The 13,590-nt window shown below is 33.2% G+C and overlaps 1 protein-coding gene across 2 annotated transcripts in view; it reads right to left on the reverse strand.

The window, feature by feature from the left end:
* KLHL1 (kelch like family member 1) overlaps positions 1-13,590 on the reverse strand; it is a gene marked incomplete at both ends in the record, with an annotated part of 381,529 nt that overhangs the window by 139,545 nt on the left and 228,394 nt on the right. For both annotated transcript variants that reach the window (XM_082602078.1, XM_082602077.1), the window contains one exon: positions 2,184-2,396. In XM_082602078.1, coding sequence (XP_082458204.1) covers positions 2,184-2,396 — 213 coding nt within the window. The remainder of the gene's footprint in view (positions 1-2,183; positions 2,397-13,590) is intronic.

Below are 13,590 nucleotides of genomic sequence, written 5' to 3' on the forward strand. Positions count from 1 at the left end.
AAAAGTGCTTATAATGACATGTAATTCATTAATATTAGTTATGGAAGCAATAGCCCCTCCTATATCTAAAGACATTTTTATGAAAAGAAAATGTGCTTTATTTTTCCCCCTGCATATATGTTGCTTAAAAGTATATATAAAGTTATGTTTGTAATGTACCCATCTTAAGAGATGAGAAATGGAAAATAAATATATGCTGTGTTTATGCCTATTGGACACTGTGATGAGTTAAACTTAAAAGTCTTTTACTAGTTAGTTTCACCAAAACTTAATAATAATTTATTTTCTAATGTTAATAAATATTGTTTCACTAATCAAGATAAAGCAGTTTTACCAATCAGAATTAAAACGCTATGTGTAATGTGTAGCCTTAGGAACAAATGAGTCAATAGAATGCACATCTCTATTCTGATGTAATAGTTTAGATGAGATACACATGTAGGAGCAGCTCCCATTTTTGTTGACAAAAGAGTGGGCAAGAAGGGTATGAAGAAAAGGCATATCATGAAAAAGATGGAGCCCTGGCCACATTCTTGGCCTCCTCTGGTATGTGTCCTATTATATATGATGATTTTTCAGTACCAGTTTAACTCCAAGCTCCCAACATTTCAGCAGACAGGTGAAATGGGTGGGCAGGATCAAAGGGACTAATTGCCACATCATCTATCATTGTTAATGGCTATCTACCTATTATTGGCTAATAGTGATCATTAGCTATTTCCATCTTGAGAGAGGATGCCCAAGCTCTGAGAATATATGGTATCAGAACCTATGTTGGAAGATTCAGAAAAATCCAGTGCATGGCTTTCCTATTAATTCTTTGTCCCATTACCAAAATAGATGTTTCCCTTCCTTTTATAAGAGCCTGGCATTAGGATAAACTTTTATTGAATATAATTTGTTTAGGCAGGATTTCCATATTTTTTTTAAATTTTACTTCTTTATTTATTTCAGTAGCCAAATGAAACACAATTATTAATTTATGCATAAAAGTTCATTTGTTTCCCAATTTTGGCAAAGTGTTGTTTTTTCTTTTTAACTTTCCAATCTTAATGTATGACCCAGTTCCCTCTCTCTTCTCTTGTTACTAACATGTTATACTTGCCTATTGTTGTTTCCCGATTTCCTAATTCCCTATCTTACATTCTTAGTAATATGTGGATTATTGAAAACGTTGATAGTGATTTTAATTCAAATGGACAGGCTCTTAATATCCCTTATAAAAATTGTACACATACACAATTTTATCTATCACTTGAGAGGTCAGAACCACCTTCAAGCTTAAGTTTGGATACCCTGAGACGCCAGACACCCTGGGTTAACAATGTTGTGCATGAATAATTTTGCAACATTACAAGTTATTTTAAAGACACAAGACTGAATCAGGGAAAATTAATTACTCTTCTTCTTCTAAGTTGAGTGAACTTGGTGTTTTATCAAATCACCTTTGTCCTACATACCTCATCAATAAAATGAGGTGATTTTTTCACTTGGTGTGTGGATTCTCCTTAGCTCAAAAGGTTCCATAATTCCAATTGCTAAATGGTATTAATTCATAACTCTGTACTATTCAGTAATATATCTTATCCTTCTATAGACGTTTGAAATCCCATGCTTTGAGCTTTTAAGAATACCATAAGGATGGCCATAGAATATGTATATTCATCAGAGAATGATCATATTATTGTATGTTAGGTCAGAGAGATGATAGCTTGATAGATAACTAGCTGGCTAGCTAGCTAGCTAATTAGGTAGATAGATAGACATATGTAGATAGTTAGATCAATCATCAAAACAGGGAAGCAGAGAATTAATAATTGCAATGTTCTAAAAACCTTTTAAATATTCTATTAAGTATGTTATATATATTTTCTAATTTGATCCTCATAATACTTTTGCGTGGTAGTACAATTTGATTTGATAGATGAAGAAATTTAATTTCAGAGAAACTGACATTCTTATAGTCATATAACCATGACTCAGTAAGTGGTGGAAATGGAATTCAGCCCCATGACCCACGACTCAGCATTTTCCATCAGCAAATTTAGCTTAAAAAGAGTGTTTGATTAAAATAAACAAACAAAAAATGTGAATAAGTAATAAAACATGGGTTGTAATGTTTAATTTTAACACAGAATGATTCAGTCAATTGTAGATACGAAAACAGCATCTCATATAATTACCTGAGGTGGAAGCAGTGGCAGTCTTATAAAGGCCAGAAGCATACTCAAGTCATTGCATCTCCTCTGCATGTCATATTTGACCCACATCATTAATGCATGGAAGATGGTTTCTTCATCAGGGACATTGACATCATCACTGGCCAGGAGTTTATGGAGCTCCTCAGCTGGAAGCAGTAAAAACTCTTGATTTCTCATAACTTCCATTATGTTTTCCTACAGGGAAAAAAGAGCTTGGCATAAATTCGACCTTGGTTTTATTTAGCTAGCAAAGCACCTCAGAAAGAAATGAGAAAAGTAGTCAATAACCTTTGTTCTCATTATACCATAATCCTTGAGACTTAATCCTTCAGAAACTAAAAGCTGTTAAGATGAAAGCATTGTAATTGTAATTGAAGTGTAAATGTATCCAAGACAGCACAGATCTTGTAATAACTGGAGGATTATAATGTTGAGCTTTGTTATGCAGGCAGAATATAAAGTGATTAAATGTTCAAGTTTCAAGTGGACTGCTAGGGAAAATTTGGTGAATATTAAAAGAATAGAATTTCAACTTTTTAAAAACTTGACTACATATACATCAATCAGAAAGTGGGAATAAAATTACACAGAAGTAACACTGTAAGATGCATCATTGTTTATTCAGAAAAGGATAAATAGAAGAGGTAGGCCATAGGTATCACAAAACCCCATATGTTTCACCCTTTTATTATCTCTCAAACCTCCCTCCTCACATGACAGTTTCTTGGGCTTAATTCAGAGTCCCATTTGTTTTCTTGCAGATTGCTGCCATACCCACTTAGTTACTCTGCCTGATTCTACCCTTAGCTTCTCTAGTGGACCTTCCGTACTGATACTAGAGGATATTTCTAAACTTCAATGTGCTCATGACACTACTCTAAAGTTTTTGTTTCATTTTGTTGTTGTTGTTGTTGTTGTTGTTGTTCAAATCTTTTGGTTAAACACACTGGTTCTTCATGATCTGACCTCTTCCTGATTCTAACACTTCATCTCCAAACTTATTGGCACACCAGCCACAAAATTATTCTTCCTTCATTTTGCCTTATCCTCACTCCATTGCTTAAAATGACTATTAGCCACATTGTTTTCCTAATTTGTGTCATTTTTCAAGATTCAATTCAAAAATTAAATATGGATAGGATATATACATCCGGTGCTCTCTGTTCACTCCCATTTCGTTTGGCTGCCTCACCTTCTATGCATGCACAGTGCATGCTGTTTACATCTATGACACAGCAGTTACCAAACTGCTACCTAATCTTTGGTGCACTTAGGAATGTGATAACAAGCCTTAAGTTCCCTGAGAAAAAGACTATGACATTTAACCTTTCATATCTAGATTCTGGACATAGCAGGTGAGCAGTACTTATTTGTTGAATAGATATATTGATCTTTGTAGAGAAGAATAGATTTTGGAAACAGTACAGAGCAGTGCAGTGTTTTTCAAACACTTTTAAAAAAACTACTTGTCAAAAATCTTCTTACATTTCATCACAAAGTCTTCTGTGTCTGATAAATGGTTAGAGAAGACAGAGATTTGACTGTTGACCTTCACTTGTGTTCCACCTTCTTCTATGTCTCCTGAGACAACTCCACGGAATATATAACTAAGGCTTCTCAGATGGTAACTTTAAAGCCACAGTTGTGACAGAAATCTCAATAGGATGGTTATTTTAGGGTAAACCTGAAGTAGAGTGGGACTAGATCTCTTCTCCAAAGGGCATTGTGACTATGCTAAAACCTAGCAGAAGAGTCAGCAAATGCCCATTAATCTGTATGTCAGAGCAGATTCAAACGTGTTTTCTGAAGAGACACTTGACCTATGTTATGAGAATATCCTTAGAATTGAATCCAAGGCTTGAAGTGGCTTCAGCTTTCACAAAAGCAGTCAACTTTACTTTTAGGTCATTGGTTATTTTCTTTACCTTTAAATGACATCACATAATAGCTGATTTCATGAAGGTTTCTTTTTCGCCCCCTGTGTTTCCTCTGTGTCTAATACAGTGCTGTGTAAACTATAGATGTCCAATACTATTTACTTAATGAATGAACTGTGTGCCCTGAGATTTAGTGCCACCAAATTTCTCTAAAGAACTACAATAAGATAAAGAAGTTTTTGAAGAATCTTTAAAGGACTTTTTGTCCATCTATTATTCCAGTTACTCAAAAATCTATGCATCTATTAAACTACACACAGAATTATATAGCTAGACCATCAGTATATAGCGAGGGGTACCATAAAAAAGCAGCTCTATGAAACTGTCAACAGTGTCTATCATAAAGATATTGTTCGAGGCATATTTCATTATATTTTACAGTGTCCTCTTTATGATGACCCTTGGGAGAAATTTCTTTTAGGTTTTAGTAGCAGGAATAATTGCACTTCTCCTGAGTAAATTGGTTTGCTTTTATCATGGATGTTGTAAATTATGAAATTGATCAGATTTCTCTTTTTATTTGGCCTCTAGAAAACTTAGAGTTAAATTGAAATCTAGCTGAAAGGAAGGTTATAGCCCTTTATAGTTTGATTTCTTTTTCAGACAGTTCTGACAATAACTTCATTTAATATCACTACAGCAGATTTTTTTTCTTCTTTTATTCTTGCACCTAATTTAGATTATATTCTTATAATTTTGTATCTTTATAAATTATACCACATCTTTTGGAAACAAGCAATGTTGTTTGCAGATATTGCTATAAATAAACTGGGCATTAGAAGACAGTATCAGATATTACTGAATCTATCACACTGATGCATAGATTATATTGGTTTTTTTTTCTTTATATACGTTGGAGATCTAAAGGTCCCTTAGCTCTTTTTTCTTTATTTCTCCATCAAGTCTCTTTGAATGATATCTCGCCTAATATGCCTGTGTTATTTGCAATCCAGCTTCTGGAAACTATTTTAGCTTCATTATCTTTTATTCACTGAAGAAGAAAAATAACCAATTCACACTAGTTTCTTTATACCTTAGCTAATTCCTTGTTGTCTGAGAAGATCAAGTAATGAGAAGCATCAAAACTTTTTGACCTGTTTACTTTTGGTACAATACCTTTATTTTAAGTTTATTCAATTATTCATTCTACACAGAATTATTGAACACCTAATATTTTGTCCTGTATAATTGTAGTGAGGAGAACAAAATGGATGTGCATCAAAAATCTTACCACACATGGGACACCTAGACAATGTGCGAAGCCTAGAAAATAACTGTCATCCTGTCTGTAAAAGCTTGTTTTTCAAATGGACCTAGAATATTAGGTAGGAGTATAAATTAGAAAATGAGAAACAGAAAGACATGTATTCTGACCAGGGGAGACCAAATAAACAAAGGCACATAATATTGTATGAAGTGCCATGTTTGGTATGTCAACTTGATTGACAATGAACACAGAAAAAGTCATAGAAATTAATACTGAAATTGTAATTTAGACCATATAATGGAATAAGTTTATTGCAAAACTTTAACAGTTTCTCCATTAAATGGGAATATCTGTGTACATACATCTTTTTCTTTACATACATCTTTTACACATAGATTGAAATGTTAATTTTAAAGATTTTACCACCAAATTTAAGTTGCCACTGCATAAGACACAACATAAGACAATAATCCATATTAATTACATAAATGAAGACTAAAGTATACTATTTTTGCTACTTCATAATATTTTAAATAATTTTTCTAGCTATAAAAATTCAGTTTTTTTTATTCTAAGTAGACAGACATTACCATTTTTAATTATTATTTCCTGAATTTGACATAAATGTATTTTCTAATATTCATTTTTCTCTGTCTCTTAATTCTATTATTGTTTTTTCCCTCATCTTATTGTTGCTAATATATCAAATAGAAGTAATTCATTTGATATTCCATTAGAAATTCTTTTTTTACACCATTTAAAAAGTTAGATAACAATAATGGTAACATCAAGTCAAGGAAAATATAAGTCAATTCCTTCAATTGTCACATTTTAGTTATTGGTTTAGTTTAAAATATGGATATTAAAATGTAGTTAAATATTTTATTAATGATCAAGTAAGTTTAACATAAACTTTAATGTTGTTCACAAAACATTATCTATTTATTATGGTTAACTCAAGGAAAACTCACTGCTATGAAAATCTATTGAGATAAAACCTATGTCTCACCATCTTGCACCTTGCAACTAGTGGTCAGTTAGAGGAACCTCCCAATCACTGTTTTAAGCATTATGGTGAGAAGGTTAATCCTTTGCCAGACCAGTATAGAATCTGTGGCTTGATTTCAAAACACCAGAGGGTATGGAATTTACTTAATTGCCATTTAAAAAGTTATTGGTTAAGAAGATGAATACTTAGGAGGCTCATACTGTCAAATAAATGGAAAACTGAAAGGGAAGCCTAGGAATTGGTTACATCTTCTGGTTGAGGCTTATTATCTAAGTATGAAAAATGTAAATTTTTGGTCTAAAGTCATAGGATTATAAAGTTATAATTCCATCAGCATTCTATGCCAGCAAAGCTTTGATAGTTTCTGATACATGTATGGTTCTACTATTGTCAGGAGTAAGATTGAAACATGCATCTCTTGACTCCTGAAGCAGTGTCTTTTCTGTTACAACATGTACTGAATTGAATAGTGTTTCCCAAAACTTCAAGTTCACTTGGAACCTCAGAATGTAACCTTATTAGGAAATGGGACATCATTACAGATGTAATTATTTAAAATAAGGTCTTACTGGATTGGAATAGACTCTAATCCAATGGTGGGGTGCTTAGAAGAAAAAACTAGGAGAGATGCAGTCATACAGGTGGGAGAAACCCCTGAGAAGACAGAGGAGACACAGGGGGAAAAAGGCCATGTGAAATGAGAGAGACAAAGATAAAAGGAATACTGACACAAGATTAAATAATGAAGAAAGCTTTACCTCCTCTTCCTCAAACTCATATGGTATCGTCTTCCTGGATAGAGATTCTTCATAGAATCTAATCAAATTATATTGAATATCAATGTCATTATTGTACATGAAGTTTAGAATAAAATCCTTCTTCAAGAAAGAGCTAGATTGCAACCCTTGTATAGTGGCTACATTTCCTCCTACCTGTACCATCATCTTTGATGACTGAAACTTGTCTTTTACTTGTATATATGTATTAAGCCAAATGAAAACTCATTTTCATTAGGCAGACCAAATAGGAATTATTTGTTCACTTTTCCTACTTTACTATAAGATTTTCTATAGTAATTATTTAAAGGACAAACTTCTAGTGTAGAAAAAGTTTCATTAGTAATCAAAAAGTGAAAATAAAAATGAAAACAATATAGCACTTTATACTATTAAGGTTGCAGGGATTTCAAAACAATTATGAGCAGTACTTCCGAAACCACAAGTTAATATGCTACCTTTGAAAAGTGATTTGTCATTGTGCATCATAACAATTTAACCCAAGAACTCCAGTTCTAGGAATTTTTCCATACATATATGAAGAAAAAGTTATATACACACACACACACACACACACACATATATATACACACATATATACACATGTGTATACATGTATATATATATATACACACAATTATTCAGTACAGCATTACTTAAAATAGTAAAAAATATAAAAAGCTAATAAATAAATAAATTTCTCCCTCCCAAAAATTGAGTAATAATTAAAATAACACAGTGAACAATATTTCACAGAACTAGAACAAAAAATTTTACAATTTGTATGGAAACACAAAAGATCCCGAATAGCCAAATCAATCTTGAGAAAGAAATATGGAGCTGGAGGAATCAGGTTCCCTGAGTTCAGACTATACTACAAAGCTACAGTAATCAAGACAGTATAGTACTGACACAAAAAACAGAAATATAGATCAATGGAACAGGATAGAAAGCCCAGAGATAAACCCATGCACATATGGTCACCTTATCTTTGATAAAGGAGGCAAGAATATACAATGGAGAAAAGGCATCCTCTTCAATAAGTGGTGCTGGGAAAACAGGACAGCTACATGTAAAAGAATGAAATTAGAACACTCCCTAACACCATTACAAAAATAAACCCAAAATATATTAAAAACCTAAATGTAAGCCCAGGCACTATAAAACTCTTAGAGGAAGACATTGGTAGAACACTGTATGACATAAATCACAGCAAGATCCTTTTTGACCCACCTCCTAGAGAAATGGAAATAAAGCCAAAAATAAACAAATGGAACCTAATGAAACTTAAAAGCTTTTGCACAGCAAAGGAAACCACAAACAAGATGAAAAGACAACCCTCAGAATGGGAGAAAATATTTACAAATGAAGAAACTGACAAAGGATTAATCCCCAAAATATATAAACAGCTCATGCAGCTCAATATCAAAAAAAATCCAAACAACCCAATCCAAAAATGAGCAGAAGACCTAAATAGACATTTCTCCAAAGAAGATATAGATTGCCAACAAACACATGAAAGGATGTTCAATATCATTAATCATTAGAGAAATGAAAATCAAAACTACAATGAGGTATCACCTCACACCAGTCAGAATGGCCATCATCAAAAATTGTACAAACAATAAATGTTGGAGAGGGTGTGGAGAAAAGGGAACCCTCTTGCACTGTTGGTGGGAATGTAAATTGATACAGCCTCTATGGAGAACAGTATGGGTGCTCCTTAAAAAAACTAAAAATAGAACTACCATACAATCCAGCAATCCCCCTACTGTACATATACCCTGAGAAATCCATAATTCAAAAAGAGTCATGTGCCACAATGTTCATTGTAGCTCTATTTACAATAGCCAGGACATGGAAGCAACCTAATTATTCACTGACAGATGAATAGATAAAGAAGATGTGGCACATATACACAAGGGACTATTACTCATCCATAAAAAGAAATGAAACTGAGTTATATGTAGTGAGGTGTATGTACATAGAGTCTGTCATACAAAGTAAGTTAGAAAGAGAAAAACAAATACTGTATGCTTATACATATATATGGAAACAAACAAACAAAAAAAGAAACAAAACAAAACAAAAGGTTCTGAAGAACCTATGGGCAGGACAGGAATAAAGACGCAGGTGTAGAGAATGGACTTGAGGACACAAGAGGGGGAAGTGTAAACTGGGACGAAGTGAGAGAGTGGCACGGACAAATATACACTACCAAATATAAAATAGCTAGTGGGAAGCAGTCGCATAGCACAGGGAGATCAGCTGGGTGCTTTCTATCCACCTAGAAGGATGGGATAAGGAGGGTCAGAGGGAGACTCAAGAGGGAGGAGATATGGGGATCTATGTATACACATAGCTGATTCACTTTGTTATACAGAAGCAACTAACACAACATTGTAAAACAATTATACTCCAATGAAGAGGTTAAAAAAGAAAGTTATCAGAAAAAAAAAAAAAACAGTGAACAGTAGAAAATGGGCTAATTGTACAATTGGTGATTGTTTAAGCAAATTATGGTATATCCACTGTACTTAATTTTATACAACCATATAAAATTAGAGAGCCTGGCCCTGCCAATATCTTGACTTCAGACTTTTAGCCTGTAGAACTGCAAGAGAATAAATTTCTATTGTTAGAAGCTACCAGTTTTGGGTACTTTTTATGGCAGCCCTAGGAAAATGACACATATCACAAGAGAAATTTAAATATAGTTATGTTTAAAACTCTCACATAAACCTAAGAAAACATGGTAATTATTCCCAATCTTTTAAGTGATCAAATCTAGGCTTTTTATTTTATAGAATGATTCCTTTAAGAAATATTAGGTTTCTTATGAGCCAAGGAGCATCGGGAACAGGAGAAAGTGGTCTACCCTCAGGATCAACTTCTCTTTATATATACTTTTTCCACTGCCTCTATGATTTAAACTTTCAAAAAATACACGGCAGGGAGAGGCACTTCTCCCAATTATCAATGGCTAAGAATAGCACTTACCTTAATGTTGCTGCACAGATTTTGCTGTCAAGACCCATTCAGGTTAAAACCAATTTTCTTGGGCTTTTTATTATTTGGCTTCTGTGAATTTTTAATGCCTGTGTCAAAGTTGCTGCCTGAGCTCTTGAGCACTACCTGAGAGTTCAAAAGGAAGGGATTCAATAGGAGATAATAACATCTTGTTATTTTACAGACAGGAATTCTGAGGCTCAGAGGGGCTCATACATAGTCATACCATTAGTCAAGATATGGCTGAGAGTAGGAATTCAGTCTTTTATCCTGTTATATTACCTGGTCTATCCATCCTTCTATTAATTTCCCCTTCTCGTTCTCCTCTGCTCATCTAGTTTGGACTTACTGGTTTACTTTGATCTATGCAACATGCTTGCACCCTGATTCTTGAGTGCTAACTTAGATCTTATTTCCAATTCTTTCTTGGTATAACTGGGTTCCATGATATGGCTTGGTGACAATGGAGAGTCAATAGATTACCATTGACTTGGAGAGTTGGCCAAGATTTAGATCCCAATGCTGTTACCCACTGGCTGTGTGTTAGGAACTTGGTTCCTTATCTGTAAATGTGGATAAAAATAGTATTCACCTTAAAGCACTGTTCTGAGGATTAACTGTTAAGATTAAATACATTTACTGTTCTTAGAAAAGTAACTGACACATAGCAAATATTATATAAGCATTTGCCATTAACTGTTCTGCATCAGAATTTCCCTTCCTTTCAGGCTCTTATTCGTAGTTGTATTCATGTTCATATCTCTTTATCTTCCCTATTTTCTTTGCTGATTATTCAGTCAACAAACTTTTATTGAGTGCTTTTTCTATGTCTCGTATGTTCTTAATACTAGGAATACAGAGCCAAAAAAAAAAGAAAGAAAGAAAAAGAAAAGTTCCAGCTTCTAAGAAATTTATTTTCCAATAAGGAGGACAATATGATGTTAAAAGAGAAATATATAATTTTTATGGCAAGAGAGAAAAAGATGAAAGATTTAATGGAATCCAATAGTTGAAAATGCAAATAGAATAAAGGAGGCCAAAGAGGAGTTTGAATTAGGAGACACACACTTTTTTCTGTCTGGAATAACAATTCCCAAGACAAGGAAATGTTTCTCATAGAATCATAGATTTGGAGAGTACTAAAGAACTGTTGATGTCATCTGGTCTAATACTCATATCATTATCTAGCAGGGTTAAAAATGGGAATTTCTGCAACTTCATATAATCTCAAATTGGAAACGATGTTTGAAGTCACTTAATTTAATGTTCATGGTATGTACTTCTGTGCAATGTTTACCCAGTGACTATTTTCAGTGATGGGAAATCCACTACCTTAGAAAAAAGCTCATATCATTGTTGAATAGCTCTGTCAGAACACCATCCTCATTTTGAAGTAAAATTGGCTTTCTTGTAATTTTCTCATATTAATTCAGGGCAAATATACTATTAATATTCTATTGATTGGCTTTATGAATACTTGAAGATTGATATATATATTTTTTCTGTCATGTCTTTTAAAGGCTACAGAACTATTACTCTTTAATCTATCTGAAGGATCTGAATCCTCAAAATCAGGAAAGAATGCTAAGTAGAAAGTACAATTTTCACTGAATTTCCCCTGAACTACCTGCTTTCCTTTCTGTACTCCTTTAGAAATAAAAATAAATAAAAAAAATGTTTTTCACAGACTATATTGCTTATTTACATACATCTTTTTATCTTTCCCAAGACATTTTCTAAAGGCAGGAAAACAAATATGAAGCAATCACTGTCTAAAAACACATTTCAATAATCCAATTTATCTCTATGTGTATATATAACATATACATATACATATATATATATATATATATATATATATAAATTCAGAAAAGAAAACAAGGAAAATAAATGTTTTCAAAGAGTTGTCAGTGTATTCAACTCTTCTTTTTCTTGTCAATTTTGTTATCAGTGCCTAGGAAATGACATAAAATTGAATTTCTTTAAGACTTCTTGGATCAAAATCCGCCAGACTAAAGTGAATGTTTGCCAGTTTTATTATTTCTTTTTTTAAACATCTTTATTGGAGTATAATTGCTTTACAATGTTGTGTTAGTTTCTGCTGTATAACAAAGTGAGTCAGCTATACCTATACATATATCCCCATAACCCCTCCCTCTCACGTCTCCCTCCCACCCTCCTTATCCCATAACTCTAGGTGGACACAAAGCATCGAGCTGATCTCCCTGTGCTATGCAGCTGCTTCCCACTAGCTATCTAATGGGATAGATATACATTTGGTAGTGTATATATGTCCATATCACTCTCTCACTTCGTCCCATCTTACCCTTCACTCTCTCCATGTCAAGTCCATTCTCTATCTGCATCTTTATTCCTGTCTTGCCCCTAGGTTCTTCAGAACCATTTTTTTTAATTCCATGTATATATATATATATATATATATATATATATATATATATATATATATATATATATATATATATATGTTAGCATACGGTATTTGTTTTTCTCTTTCTGACTTACTTCACTCTGCATGACAGACTCTAGGTACATCCACCTCACTACAAATAACTCAATTTCATTTCCTTTTAAAGCTGAGTAATATTCCACTGTGTATATGTACCACATCTTCTTTATCCATTCATCTGTGAATGGGCACTTAGGTTGCTTCCTTGTCCTGGTTATTGTCAATAGAGCTGCAATGAACATTGTGGTACAAGACTCTTTGAATTATGGTTTTCTCAGGGTATATGGCCAGCAGTGGGATTGCTGGGTCATATGGTAGTTCTATTTTTAAGTTTTTAAGGAATCTCCATACTGTTTTCCATAGTTGCTGTATCAATTTACATTCTCACCAACAGTGCAAGAGGGTTCCCTTTTCTCCACACCCTCTCCATCATTTATTGTTTGTACATTTTTTTTTGTGATTGCCATTCTGACTGCTGTGAGGTGATAACACATTGTAGTTTTGATTTGCACTTCTCTAATGATTAGTGATGTTGTGCATGCTTGAATGTGTTTGTTGGCAATCTGTATGCCTTCTTTGGAGAAATGTCTATTTAGGTTTTCTGCCCATTTCTGTATTGGATTTTTTTGTTTTTTTGTTTTTTTTGATATTGAGCTTCATGAGCTGCTTGTGTATTTTGGAGATTAATCCTTTGTCAGTTGCTTCATTTGCACGTTTGCAAATACTTTCTCCCATTCTGAGGATTGTCTTTTCATCTTGTTTATGGTTCCCTTTGCTGTGCCAAAGCTTTTAAGTTTCATTAGATCCCACTTGTTTAATTTTGTTTTTATTTCCATTTTTCTAGGAGGTGAGTAGAAAAGTATCTTGCTGTAATTTATGTCATAGAATGGTATGCCTAAGTTTTCTTCTAAGAATTTTATAGTGTCTGGTCTTACATTTATTTCTTTAATCCATTTTGAGTTTATTTTTGTATACAGTGTTTAT

This window comes from Mesoplodon mirus, assembly GCF_964341445.2.
Source record: "Mesoplodon mirus genome assembly, chromosome: 17".
Lineage (NCBI taxonomy): Eukaryota > Metazoa > Chordata > Mammalia > Artiodactyla > Ziphiidae > Mesoplodon > Mesoplodon mirus.